The 14,189-nt window shown below is 40.4% G+C and overlaps 2 protein-coding genes across 4 annotated transcripts; one reads left to right on the plus strand and one right to left on the minus strand.

The window, feature by feature from the left end:
* Positions 1-869: 869 nt before the first annotated feature.
* On the minus strand, positions 870-7,835 carry si:ch211-67f24.7 (uncharacterized). 3 transcript variants are annotated; one of them, XM_035911067.2, is made up of 16 exons: positions 7,655-7,835; positions 7,076-7,221; positions 6,620-6,733; positions 6,366-6,410; positions 6,096-6,260; positions 5,889-5,989; positions 5,398-5,534; positions 5,179-5,299; positions 4,934-5,072; positions 4,729-4,833; positions 4,555-4,644; positions 4,295-4,440; positions 3,719-3,826; positions 1,857-2,523; positions 1,293-1,396; positions 870-1,139 (listed from the first exon to the last, which is right to left on the minus strand). In XM_035911067.2, the coding sequence occupies exons 4-16, from the start codon at positions 6,405-6,407 to the stop codon at positions 1,034-1,036; spliced, it is 2,031 nt and encodes a 676-aa protein (XP_035766960.2). In that variant the 5' UTR covers positions 6,408-6,410; positions 6,620-6,733; positions 7,076-7,221; positions 7,655-7,835; the 3' UTR covers positions 870-1,033. The 3 variants fall into 3 exon arrangements, with proteins under 3 accessions (XP_035766960.2, XP_087689115.1, XP_087689114.1); XM_087832989.1 differs by lacking the exon at positions 7,655-7,835 and having other exon boundaries at positions 5,398-5,531; positions 7,076-7,254; XM_087832988.1 differs by lacking the exon at positions 7,655-7,835 and having other exon boundaries at positions 1,857-2,520; positions 7,076-7,254.
* Positions 7,836-7,986: 151 nt separating this feature from the next.
* Positions 7,987-13,935, plus strand: cdkn3 (cyclin dependent kinase inhibitor 3). Its single transcript, XM_006798570.3, has 8 exons — positions 7,987-8,037; positions 9,011-9,110; positions 9,215-9,270; positions 9,379-9,423; positions 9,725-9,947; positions 11,391-11,422; positions 11,546-11,649; positions 13,286-13,935. Exons 2-8 carry the CDS (start codon positions 9,034-9,036, stop codon positions 13,373-13,375), a joined length of 627 nt encoding a protein of 208 aa, XP_006798633.1. The 5' UTR covers positions 7,987-8,037; positions 9,011-9,033; the 3' UTR covers positions 13,376-13,935.
* The last annotated feature ends 254 nt before the right edge of the window (positions 13,936-14,189 follow it).

Raw genomic sequence — 14,189 nt, forward strand, 5'->3', positions numbered from 1 at the left:
AATGTACCAGTACCAAGATCTCAAATTTGGACTCATCAGACCAAAGCACAGATTTCCACTGGTCTAATGTCCATTCCTTGTGTTTCTTAGCCCAGACAAATCTCTTCTGCTCTTTGCTTCTCCTTAATAATGGTTTCTTAACAGCTATTTGACCCTAAAGGCATGAATCCCACAGTCTCCTCTGAACAGTTGATGTAGAGATTCCTCTGATACTGGAACTCTGTGAGGCATTTCTCTGAGCTCTAATCTGAGGTGCTGTTAACTTGCGATTTCTGAGGCTGGTGACTCAGATTAATTTATCCTCAGCAGCAGAGGTGACTCTTGGTCTTCCTTTCCTGGGGCCATCCTCATGCGAGACAGTTTCATCATAGTGCTCAATGGTTTTTGCAACTGCATTTTGGGGACACATTCAAAAGTTTTACGGACTGAATGATCTTTAGTTCTTAAAGTAGCAATGGACTGTCGTTTCTCTTTAAGTAGCTGATTGGTTCTTCTAATGCTAACAGTTTTCAAATAGCACATGAAGCTCATTAAGAGAAGGCCAAGGGTTTACAGCGCTGTACAAGACTTGAGTAAAAGACCACAGATATTAGCAGGTCAGTGAGACTTGTTTTCTTTTATGTAGTAAAGGACTTTAGGTAAACATTTTAGTTAATCATTTTTTAGCTATGCAACCTGTTTAAATTGTCTCATTGGGACCATTAAAGTCTTTCAAGCATGAAATCCTGATGAAACATCTGATTATTGCTGCTTTTTGTTTTTTCTTTCTCTTCCGCAGTGAGTTGAACCTGGGCTCAAGCGTGATCCTGCCCACATAAAAAAGTGTAATCCTGAAAAGACAAGACATAAAGAACAAAGACTTCTGCAGAGCTCAATCAAGCTTTAATTTAACATCAAATCCAAAAACAGTCCCTGATTGTTAGTTGCTCATTGCTCATTCATGCACTTCACGGCTTTAGAGGCCTTGTGGAAAAATGCTTGTGCTCAGGTTTTGGATGTAACTTCAAAGTTTTTTTTTTTTAAATGGCAGTCATCAAACAGTGCTGCAGGGTCCCTCGCTGTCCTCACTGTCATCCCACAATCCTCCGCTGCTTGTGGCTGCCGCTGCATGGTTCACTCGCTGCTGAGCCAGCCCTGTCCTGAAGAGATGGAAGATGTGTTAGGAAAGTCAGCTTAGTGATCATATTTAGATTCATTCAATCACAAATAATCGCAGTGCAATTTCCCCGAGCATGTTTGATGAACTTGCCTTGGAGAAAGGTTCACTGGTATCACATATTTGATGCTCTTACCTCAAATTTTCTCTGCTCGGGTTGAAATTCTGAAAGTTTTGCCTCGCTGGAGCCTGAATCGGAATGAAACCTTGCCTGTTGTCTTTCTCCGGGGCTGAATCAGCCTGCGTCATGAAGACATGTGAAGTGCAGGTACATATTAAAGCATTAACACACTGGACAATCAGTCATGTGGTATCTGGAGATACTTCAAATTAAAACAATTCTCTACCATTTCACGATGATGCCTCAGATGACTGTCTTTAACATCTGTTTAGGTAAGACACCCAAACAAATTGACAGTTCTGAATGATTTGATCGATGGTCTGACTATTGATATTGATTTATTCTCCAACAGATTTTCTAAATGGCAAAATCGTTAAGACATTATAGAGAATTTTCTGATCCCCTATTTGATTGAGGTCACTATGTGCAGAATATCAAAGCTTGTTTTGATAGCATTTTCCACATAAATAAAGAATAAGATGATCTCAGTGGGAGCTGTTGCAGCACTATACCACCTGGACGGAACAAACTCTGCAAAAAAAACAGCACTGAAAGGTGTATTAAATTAAAAGTGAATACCTGCTTCGACGGATCATCCCAGATTGGCCTGAAGGCACTTTTCGGGTGAAGAGGAGGCGATCCCTTTCTAACGCTGACCAACCTCTTCCCGTAGGAGCTGACGAGACACGGCGTTGGCCCGTCCATGTGGGGTCCTGATGGGTTCCTCAGAGGAGGGTGAGGGGTCAGTCTTGGAATCTGCCACCTCAGACACACAGTCCTCTCTCTTGGTGTCTCGTTGACCTGCTGCTTCTGACTGTATGAGGGCTTTAACAGGACTGGCACCTGGCTGTCTTCCTCTTCATCCTCCCCGCTGTTGCTACCCGTCATTTCTCTGCGCAGAGTGCCATCAGGGCTACATGAGGTGACTGAGGAATAGTCAAAGGCAGAGGTGTCATCGGGGTCTGTCTCACAGTCTTCCAGGCTGTGGTTCGTGCGAGGTGCGTCTAGCTCGTTGGTGCCTTTCCCCGTGGGCTGGCTGAAGGTGCCCTGGCCTGAGTCGCTGTTGTCTCCCCATCCTGCTGTGTCTGGAGTGAGGAGGGAGCAGTAGGCATGTCCACAGTCATGGGCCGGCTGGTTCAGGAGGGCTCGGTCTCTTCTCACAGGGCTGCAGGACCAACACTCCACACGCATTGACTGGCAGCCATTCACGCCATTGCTGAGGCCGACAGCTATCTGCTCTTCTCTGCTGGCAAAAGTAATAAGATGACCCCACCATGACATCTACATCCACTGGAAGAAAGCACTCTGCGTGGTACTCATGTAGAGTGCTCTAACAAGATTTTTTTTGTTTTTTCCCTTTGTGTATTTCTCACAATGAAATGTTTCAAATTATCAAACAGATTTTAACATTAGACAAATATGACCTAGACAAATGACAAAATGCTATATTTTTTTAAAGAAGAATTAAGAGAAAAAAGATATGCAAATCTACCTGACCCTATGTGAAAAGATTATTTCACCCTAAACCTAATAACTAGTTGTTCTACCCTTGGCAACAAGGACTTCGATCAAGCATTTGTGATAACTGGCAATAAGAGTGTCACATGACTGTGGAAGAATTGTGGCCCACTCTGATGCAGAACTGGAGGGTTTCAAACATGAATAGCCTGTTTACATCAAGCCACAGCATGTCCACTGGGTTCAAGTCTGAACTTTGACTAGAGCACTACAAACGTTTCATGCTGTTTTTGTTGTTGTTGGTTTTGGTTTTTTAGCCATTCACAGTTGACCTGCTGCAGATTTCATGGTTCCATCAGCTGATATTAAGTCTTCCAGATCCTAAAACAGCAAAGCAGCTCCAGACTGTCACACTACCACCATCGCATTTGACTGGCTGGATGATGTTCTTATTATGAAATGCTGTGTTAGTTTTACACCATATGTAACAGGACTCAGATGTTCCAAAAAGTTAAACTTTTGCTTCATCAGTCCATAGAATATTTTCCCAGAAGTCTAAGGGATGATCAAGATGGGGTGGTTTTTTTTTGGTTTGTTTGTTTGTTTTGAGGTTTGTTTGTTTGTTTGTTTTGGGGGGGTTGTTTTGGGGTTTTTGTTTTAATAACTGAAAACATCATTTAAAAACTAATTTTTGTGGTTATTTGTGTTATCTTTGTCTAGTGTTAAAATGTGATTGTTTGATGATCTGAAACATGTAAGTGTGACAAATATCTAAAAAACAAACAAAAAAAGGAAATCAGGAAAGGTTCGAATACCTTTTCACAGCAATGTGAACCTGTACAGTTTAAAGTAAAAACATGCAAAACATTTTTGCAGATAAATGCCACTGAAATAGGCTGTTGCTTGATTTCGAGCAACACTTTGTGCCACAGCTGTTCTCGTGCATGCTGTATTGTCTGACGTCCGATGCGGGTGACACTGACCTCTGAGCAGCAGCGTTTGACTCTTCCCTGGCCTGCTGAGACTCTCTGGTGTGCTGGCTCCTCGTGCAACAGTTTGCAGCAGAAACGCCAGCCCCAGCATCAGAGGTGCTTTTTATGCAAAGAACAAGAAAACTTGCAAAACTCTAAATGCAGACAAATGCAGGTGGAGCTATTGTGCTCTTCTGTATTTTCTCATACATATAACGTACTGTGTTATGATGGAAAAAGTTTCAGATAATGAGGTCAGCATATGTGGAATCCCTGTGAGCGAAAAGCTCAAAACACTGCACCAAATGCTTGTTTCTAGACAGTTTTTCTACTCATGGAGCTTTATCATGTGAATGACAGTGGATATCCTTACTACGATTATCTCGGGCACATAACCACAACCACCTGTTTACAGCGGGCAGCCAATAATATAACTATATATAACTATGATTCATGCAAAACTAGTCTAATAAAGTCCAAAAATAAAAACATGGAGACGAAAATTAGCAAATAGGTCCTCTGTGAGACTTCCACATCAGCAACCCAAATCTGAAAGAAATAATCTGACATCTTTGATAATGCTCTCACCTTTGTCCAGCTACTTCTCCTTCTTCCCACCGGACGTCTTCCTCAAGAATTACATGACAGCGGGATAAAATGCTCCTCAGAGCTCGCTCAGTTCCCAACAACAGGCTGCAGTCAGGATGCTCTTTACCAGTCCACTGCAAGAGGTTCTGGAGAAGGAAGAGTAAGCTGTCAAGTTAAATCCTTACTAAATTAACTTAAATTAATACACTGAAAGCATATGTAGATCTTCAAAACTGGATTTGCTCTGGCTGCTGACTCACCTGAATGTGACTCAGGTAGCTGTGTATGCGCGCGACAGGTGCCAACAGCAAGGAGAGCAGTTTCATTTCCTCTCTCTCCATCTGGCTGCCCTGTAAAACAAGACACAAAGCGTCTTTCTGGTGTCCTTGGTGGATTTTAGCTGAACAATGTTAATGGTAAATCTCTTGAAATACCTGCAAAATTTGACTCTTGTCAGGATGATTGAGTCTCTTGAACTCAAGTGAGAGGAATGACGCCAGGGTCGTTGTGTATCCGAGGTACATGTCTGAAAAAGCTGTCTGGACAACACAAATGAGGAAGAATATGAAAACCTGCGTATCAATGGAAATGAAAGATAGACTGAAATCATAAAAACGTCACAACAGAACATAGGCTTACATCGTTTTGGCCAATAAGCTGCACCAGGATGTCTCCAACCAGAGATTTCCAGTGTTCAGCTGATAACCGCTCCTGCAGTGTATTTCTGAAGAGCAGATGGCGCTGTAACAGCTGCTCCACAAACTTCAAATAGGTCTGACTGGATCACAGAAAACACACACGCATACACAGAATCTTTCACCACAAATGGAAACTTCTGTAACTCGCAGTGGAAAAAAGGGTCACAAATCCTCTCCAGCACTTACTATGGTTCTGCAGTCATGTGGTGAGCCGGTGGGGTCTTGTATTTGTCGTACAGCTGGTTTAAGGTTGACACATATTCCCACTCAGAGTGCAGGAGCTGCATCGTGACCTGATGGCGTGCATCTGTAAAACCCAAAGAAAAAAGAAAAGGATGATGAATCTGCAAAATCAGAAGAAGAAAAAAAATACTCTGCATCTATACAAGCGACGTGTGAGCTCACCTGTGCCTTCACTGAGACCGGCTTTGAGGCCCTGCAGGAAACAGTGGAGGAGCAGTTTTCCTCTGGACAGACAGGCAGGTGGAGCAGATGAACAATCACACTGACGCTGTACACGCTCCGGCTCAGCTGGATCGCTGCTGCACAGCAGTGGACAAATGACAGCATTTACTACTTACAATCTTACCTAAAAATGTTTACAGTCTCTACTGTGCATTCATATCACGTATCTAATTGCTTTATAACTCAAGGTTTGCAAAACTGGAAAAAGGTGTTACTCCTATGGATAAAATGTTGGAGAAATGAGCTTGCATTGACTAATAAAGGTCCAAACGACTCATGAGGCAAAGATGAGATGTAAGGATGTGGTTAAAGATGGACTGTTTGAGGCTAAAAATCATCTGAGCTGTGCTTTAATGATACCATGCTGAATTTTACACCGAGGTATGTCTGCAATAGCAATACATTCTTCCAGGGTCGTGGTACACGTGTACCTTTCTCTTTGCTTGGATGTGGAGCTTTTTCCATCCTGCTGAGGTCTGTGTCTGTTGCTGTACAGCTGCACGATCTGACACCTCATCACACTGAGTTCCTCCTGTAGTTGACAAAGCACTGATGCTGAGCTTTCGATCTAGAAGTAGCTGAGCATCATCACTTGCGGAGAAATATGAGAACCCTTCGGGTTAATTTTTAAGTCTTACCCTCAATGAGTCGACTAGAGCCTCCAGCCTTAAAGCTTTTTTCTGACAGCTCCTCCTGTTATCCTCCAGCTCCTCTCTCAGGTATGTGTCTCCATGTTGGATCTGACTGAGCTCCAGCAGCGCGCTGGTGAACCCCGACTTCAGCTCCGAGACCATGCATTGTAACTGGAGGGGATGACATAGTATCGTCTAAACGCTATTTTGGTCATCAAAGTTCAACTAATATGTCTCACAAATCCAGGCTGGCTGATGAGGGAAGGTTCAGCATACCTTGGAGATTTCAGTAACAAGCTCTGCCTCCTGAGGCTTCATGACCTGTGCAGGGAGACAAACACAAACACATTAATAATCAGTGTGTTTGCTGACACTCACAGTCATCTTTCTGATTTACATAATGCAAAAAAACTCAGATGGAGACCAAGCACGCAAGTTAGTCTATCTCTCTTTCAGCAAACTAAACCTATTTTTCTTATTAATCAAAGAACCTGATTTAATGACTTCTGCGTCTTGTTTGTTTGTGGTACCTGCTCAGATGTTGCCCCTGCCAGCAGTCCCTCTGCTAAGGAAGTGGCAAGCCAGCCAAAGGGCTCAGCCCTGCAGGGGAAATGGCTGCAGGAGCCAAGATCCCTCCTTATATGCTGACAGAAGGAGAGGCAGGGATCATCAAAAAAAGACAAATTAAACATGCATTGGATTCATTTTTTAAATATCAAATAAACCAGATACGATCACTTTATTATAGAGATTCATTATAGCCTTACAATTATTTCTAATTCTGTGAAATAATGCACATCATGGGTTTTTTATTCCAGGATGCCAGACTGTGATTTACAGAAACAAAAAAATAAATTAAAAAAATCATTTTTATGAACACATATACATGTTAGGGAAGTCCAAACATCAATCAAACCACTCACAATACATGAGAGAAAAGCTGATTATTGAAGCAAACAATGTAAAAGAAGGCTAAAGCAGCTCACCTTAGTCAGAGCTCCTCAACAGTGTTTCTTCAGACATCCGAAAGAGGTCCAGTAAATCCTAAAAACCTCCGGGTCTCCGCTTTTCTGCTGTTCTAACGTCAGAACTGGTTTGCAGCGTGAAGGGTCGTGAGGCTCTGTGTGCTGCTCTGTGCAGACAGCAGATGTCCTGCGTGACGCTCAGTGAACTATGAAGCAAGTGTTGCTTCATAGTGGATTGCCCGTTTGGTGCTGTTGTGCAAATGTGCTCTGTTTTTCAATTAATTAAACATATTTAAATTGTTGTAATGTCTATATTTTATTGGCATGACACTTAAATACACGTCCAAGGGTTTTCAATATGTAAATAGAAAAATTACAAATTTTTATCTCTTTGTTCATTTAAAAGGGACAATAAAGTTTGACATAGTTCCAATACAGAGCACGAAAATGATGTGTTTCGCGCACCTGGCTGCCACCTGGTGCCTGCTGTGTGTGTTTTACAGTAAGTAAATAACAACATTTCCTCGTTAAATTGATGCAGAAATTGGAGCACAAGAATTCACCACAATGCAGAAAATGGCCACAATTTCTTTTACCTACCCCATTTCTTGAGAAATACGTTTGGAAATGCCTGCTTTGTTGTATTGTGTGTACAATACATTACGAAAATACGCTTAACTGAAATATGAACATTAGTATGGGAATATTATATGTGTACACCCCTAACTGTAAAACTCAGTCTTTTTAATTCTAAGAATATCCGATTTTGTGTAATTTCTAGTCGTATGTTTATTCCGCCCGCCTCGATGACTCCTCTGATTAAATCGAACGCACGAGCCCCTGTTTTGTTTTGCCCTGGGGTGTGGCCAAGCGTCATTGCTCGAACCTGATTGGCTGCGTGCTTCATGGAGTTTTTAAATTGTTGCAGCTGCCGACAGACTCACAGGGCTGTCAAAACAGTCGCGAGGAAGATCGCGTGACTGGTGAGAAATCACGAAAACTACTCCGATATTCTGAATATTTACTCACAGACATGTATTTCCTTAAAGCTACAGAGCTTTCTGTTTATTTTGGGCGACAGTAAGATGGTGGTTTTAGTTAATTTTGGTCTTGTTGTTATCGTGTTCTGATATGAGCTGCACAGCTAGCGTTAGCTGGGTTCGATGTGAAATAAACCGTCAGTTCTGATAATAATGTTCATAATAAATCAAACTTTATATTTATCGGAATTTTTATACCTTCAAAATATTGGAGAATCAAGTGTGTAGATATTTTGTTTACCTTGAGGCCGAAGGATTGGTTTGAAGCCAATCCTTTAAACTAAATGAAATTGGCCTCTTTGAATCAATATAGAGAATCATATATCAGAATAAGAATACTTTATTAATCCCTAAGGAAATTATATCCACACATTAACCCGACTTCTACATAAACCTCTTTAATGCCTTAATAATGGCAGGCGTAATATCAGGGCAGTTGCATTGTGTTTGTATATCATTTACTTTACATCATCATTGGCAGTATGACTTGACGTGGAGATATATTTTTTGTTAATAAAATGGTCAGAAAAAACATGATCATGCATAGAGTTCTGCTAAATGATTACACATATTTATTACCTTTACTGTGGGTTTTGATAATGCTCAACACAGTTAGTCACCACCTGAAAAAAATCCATTGTGACACTGGAAAACTCTTCAACTAAAAGCAGGGAGCCTAGCCTTTTTGAAAACAAAAAGCCTACTACAGCAAGCTTGTTATGGCAGTAAATATATTACATTTTGGTTTTTGCAATGGAAATTTTTATTAAGCTCTGCATGTCTGACATTACAGTGATGTGAATTTATGTGTTGATTATTCAAAACTGTATAATTCATGATATATTGTTGAATATTATCAGGACCGGTAAAGTGTCAGTAGCCAAACATAAGTGAACTTTAGTGTGTTGCTTCTCAGCTGTTTGGGGGGGGGCTGAAGAAATGAGGACAAGCGAGTTTGACTCTTCATCTGAAGATGAGGTCGGAGAAGAGGAGCTGACTCCACTGCACATCTCCTGGTAAGTTTGATCAATTTAAAAGCTGTGTGGATGTCTACTTGTTCTTGCTGACATGGACACAAACAAATATCACTCTGCTAATATTGGTTTTCATTGGCTTTAAGGTTGCCTCTATCCATAGTAGGGTGCCCGCAGTTTCTTGGAATATGTGCACTACCAGGTGAAACAATTTATCTACTGTATTTACTGCATTGTATATTGATTTCTGTTTTTTTCTGACTTTTTTTTTTTTTTTTGCTCTTTTTTGTTTTGTTTTTGTTGACTAAAGGTTGCAAATACAAAGAAATCCGCAGATGTCTGCAAAGAGATATTGGTAAGTTGGTGCTGATCCTGATTTTACCAGATGTAATTAGCATTCACAAGCAGATGTTTGAATCTAACCACTTAATCAAGAAGCAAGATTTCAACATAAGTTTTAAATGTTGAAAAATAGTCTTTCTGTAAGATGTAGAAAACCTCGACTTTGTAATAATAACAATCTTTGTTGTCATTGCACATGTACAATAGTATTGAATGCAACCCTGTCTGTGCAAAAGTCTGTCAATTTAGAGCATGTTGAGTATGTTTTTTTTTGAGTCAAGTTTTACAAGAGAAACTTCTCTTCTTGTTTACAGAGGAGCTCCAGAACCAGGGGGTGCAGGATGTGTTTGTTTTCTGCACAAGAGGAGAGCTTAGCAAATACAGGGTTCCCTCACTGCTGGAGGTCTACCAGCAGCGGGGCTTCAGGGTTCACCACATGCCTTTTCTAGATGGAGACGCACCTGACCTGAACCAGTGCTGCCAGATCCTTGATGAGCTGCAGATCAGCCTCAAGAACGACAGGAGGACAGTGATCCAGTAAGTCAAAACTGAGTTCAGTTTAATGTTCCACACAGTGCGTGATGTCTACCTGCTAATTAGTACAGACAAAGCAGAAAGGAGAGTTAGCATGTAGTACTGTGCAAAAATCTTAAGATTTTTTTAAAATCTTTTGCTAGTAAAATGGGGGATGTATTAAAATGTGAAACATGTAAACACAACAGAAGATGAAGAAAACAGAGTTTGTACAATTTGAACAAGCTCAAAAGTCAGTATTTGGCATGACCACCTTCATTCTTCAACACACCCTGAGCTAACTTGAGGAAAATATCTTGTTTGTATTTCATGGAAGAGTTCTCCAGGCTTCTTGTACAACATTCAAAGCTCTTCTTTCGATGTTGGCTGCCTTTGGTTCCATTGTGTCAAGATGATCCCACCCTGCTTTCAAAATGTTGAGCTCCAGGCTCTGTGGAGGCCAATCCATGACCGATGGTGTTCCACTGTGTGCTTTTCTATCCAAGAATACTTTTGTTGCAATGGGTGTGTATTTTGGATCATTGCCTTGTGTAACGTTTAATAGCTGTTTCGGACTCACCTTGTTGGTGCAATTATGTTATATTTGGCATTTTCTGTAGATACGATGAAAGAAAACCTTCTGAAAATGTTCAGGTACAAGGACTGGATTCAAAACGAGTGAAAAAGAAGCCAGTGTCCAAAAAAAACTTGAGATCTCCAGAAAGCCTTGAGATCTCTTGTTCAAGAAATTCTGAAATAATTACCCGAAAGACTTAGGGCTCAAGTAGTAGTAGAAAGTATAAGCCTCCAGTAATCATATTTGAAGTAGTGAAGGTTGTTTACATACAGCGGTAAATGATTTAGAATTCCAGAACGAGTGGATAGATATCAGCTGAACTGCTGGGTGGTTCTTTGATCCCACACAAATCAATTTTAAAGCAACAAAATGATTTTGTTTTTCAGTTTCCAGTAAAAGTGTTGACAGGATGCAATTTTATTCTGATTAAGCTTTTTTTTATGCATGACCAGGGTTAAACAGAATTACCTACAAAAGCAGATCAGATTGGATAATAAAGAGCGGTTTTTGTGTCGCTCTATAAAACCAGGAGATCTGAAGTGAGCAGAGCTTTTACTGTTGTTGCTAAAAGGCCCTTGAGAAGCTCTCAACTCTCCCAGAGAGCTTATAAAGCTGCTCACTAGGCAACAGGAGGAAACTGGTTGTCCTGAACTTGTATGATATGAGTGGGTTTTAATTTTAATGCTGAGAGGCATCGCTACCACAGTATTCCCTGTCCAGTAGGACACCTTGGTATCATAAAACTTTGAAGTGCCAAATGGCATCATATCACCACAAATACATCTATTTTCAGCTCCTCGGGACACCTTTCATTATACAATACAACAGTTTTTTTCTTTAGCTGTCAATTTCATTGGATTTTGTCATTTTCCTTTTCCCTATCTCCTCAGCTGCTACGGGGGCCTGGGACGCTCAGCATTAAGTAAGATTATTATTCTTTTATTTTGAAATTTTTTATAGAACATTCTCTGTCCAACATCAGAAATGTCATGTAACCTAATTTAATGTCACTGCTCCCATCACATGGCTGTTGTTTGCCCTGCAGTCGCTGCCTGCCTGCTGCTTCAGCTCTCTTCCACAATGACGCCAAACAAAGCCATCGAAATCCTCAGGCACCACAGAGGAGGAGGAGCAATACAAACAGTGAGGGTGAGTCGCTGCTTTTCTTCCTCTTTATCTGTAGTTTTTAAGGGGTCATTTTGCTGCTTTTGTTAGTTTATTATAAACTCATATTTTTGTTGGTTTGTACCTTGCAGAGACATTTGATGGTCTAAAATTGACGCGATTAATAAATTAGATTAGAATAGAATTTTTTAGCCCTGCGACAGCCTGGCGACCTGTCCAGGGTGTATCCTGCCTCTTGCCCTAAGCGGGCTATACAGACAGCTGGGATAGGCTCCAGCCCCCTGCGACCCTGACAAGGATAAGCGAAAAGAGAATGGATGGATAGAATTTATTGTCATTGTACACGCACAACAAAGTTGTGGTTAAAAATTAACTCAAAATAAACATCAAAACGCTCAATTCAGTCTGCTCGAGAAAAGAAAAGTATAAACGTGGAAGAACTGCATGTAAAAAATGGACGTAGCTACTGAGCCTCCAACCATCGGTTTGTGTTTTGTGTTTTGAAGCCTCAGCTTTGGCAGATGCAAGCGGTGGATCTGATGACAAACTGTAAATACTGTTACATACCTATATGAAAGCAGTTTGCTATTCACCTTATTTTAAATCTGATCATTCACTGCGATGTCACTGTTACTCTAAACAGATTGTAATAAGATCTGTAACTAGTGATTAAACCAGAACCTCATGATTTTCAGGTATCTTGCTGCTAGAAGAGTCTTGGGGATCTAATTTATAAATGGGAAAAAAAAGAAAAAATGCTGCTTATGTAAAATAATCAATTTACACCCAACTGTCACTTTATTAGGTACAGCTTGTTAGTACCTAATGTTGGATATTGGATACTTGCAATGGACCCCTTTGCCTTCATACCTGCCTTAGTTCTTCATTCCACAGATTCAACAAGGTGCTGGAAACACTTCTCAGAGATTTTAGTCCACACTGACACAGTTCCTGGAGATTAGATTGACATCTTGTGACTGTGGAGGCCATTTGAATACAGTGAACTTAATGATATGTTCAAGAAACCTTTATAAGACACTTTGTGACATGGTGTCATCCTGGAAGCATTCATTGGAAGATGGGTACACTGGTCATAAAGGGATGAACATGGTCAGTAATAATTCAGGTATGAAGGGACTCAAATTGTGCCAAGAAAGCGTCCCGTTCACCATTATCCCACCGCCAGGAGCCTGTACCACTAATACAAGGCAGACTAGAGCCATTCTTTCATGCTGTTTACCCCAAATTCTAACCCTACCCCAGGAATCTTGCAGCAGAAATTGAGATTCATGAGACCAGGCAACATTTATACAGTCCTCTCGATGTGTGAATTGTAGTTTCACTTCCTGTCCTGCTGAGAAAAGTGACATAAAGAGAAGTGACAAGTGCGGTCTTCTGCTGATGTACACTGTCAGAGATGCTCTTCTACTTTCCTTGGATGTGGTTATTTGATTTGTTTTTGTTTTCAGGCTATTCTCTGTAAACCCCAGAGATGGCTGTGTCAACTGCCAGTCAATCAAAACACCATAAATTATAAATAAAGCCTCTGAATTCATGAAGAAAGTATCATCACAGCATTATATAGTCTCTGATTTATTAAAACTTTCTGTTGTGTGATCCCTAATTTTCCATTTACCAGCATCTTTTTACTTTTCTGTAGCAATACAACTTCCTTCACGAGTTTCGGGAAAAGTACACAGCCTACCAAAGTGAGAGTGAAGTTCGCTCGGAGCGCTCGGTGTCTCGGTGATTACTGCTCCTTTCTACAGAGCTGGAAAAGTCTCGAGTTCCTCAAGCTTGCTTGTTTGCCGGTGATGCTTTCCTGATTGTGTGGTGGTATGATTATATTCTTGAGAAATGCACTTTAGAATGAACACTGTAATATTTTGCTTTTATCATTCTCATTATAATTAATTAAAGACATTATGAGGAGATACTGCTTTATGTTATTAGATGGAAAATGTTGTTTCATTTATATTGCAAATAAAATAATGGTGTGTGTTAGAAGTGCTATGTCAGCTGGGCAATATATGTGTGTACTTTCCAATGGTCTTTTTATTTAAGGGGAATAAAACTGCACAACAGCTTTTCAGACATCAAGTCTGTCTCTAAATGTGGAGCTTATCTGTTATTTCTAAAATTTCTAAGTTACTTTCTTCATTGAAACCAGAAATTACTCAAATGGGGTCTTTGTGAACTAAATCTAATGATGAAATTAGGCTTGTATGAACTGTAATGGTTCCTTCCTTGTAGCACAAAATCTAATGCTGCAAAGTCAAGTTATGGTTTATTTTTCATCGTATTAAAATATCCCACAATTTATATTTTTCTCTCTACATTCTGTGACTCATACCACTTGTGGACAACACTTGCTGCCTTTTTATACGTGGATGATCATAGGCCAGTGTTATATGGCTTATCAAAAAAGACTGAAAAGAAATGGACTGAAAATGAGTGAAAAAGAAACAAATGTCTGAATAAAAGCCTGAAAATCCACTTTGAATAATTACAAGTCTTGCTCCTTAGAGGCAAAATATAAAGACACGAGGGCTGTCTTAAGGTTT

The sequence above is a fragment of the Neolamprologus brichardi genome, chromosome 19 (genome assembly GCF_056152115.1).
Source record: "Neolamprologus brichardi isolate AB-2024 chromosome 19, ASM5615211v1, whole genome shotgun sequence".
Classification (NCBI taxonomy): Eukaryota; Metazoa; Chordata; class Actinopteri; order Cichliformes; family Cichlidae; genus Neolamprologus; species Neolamprologus brichardi.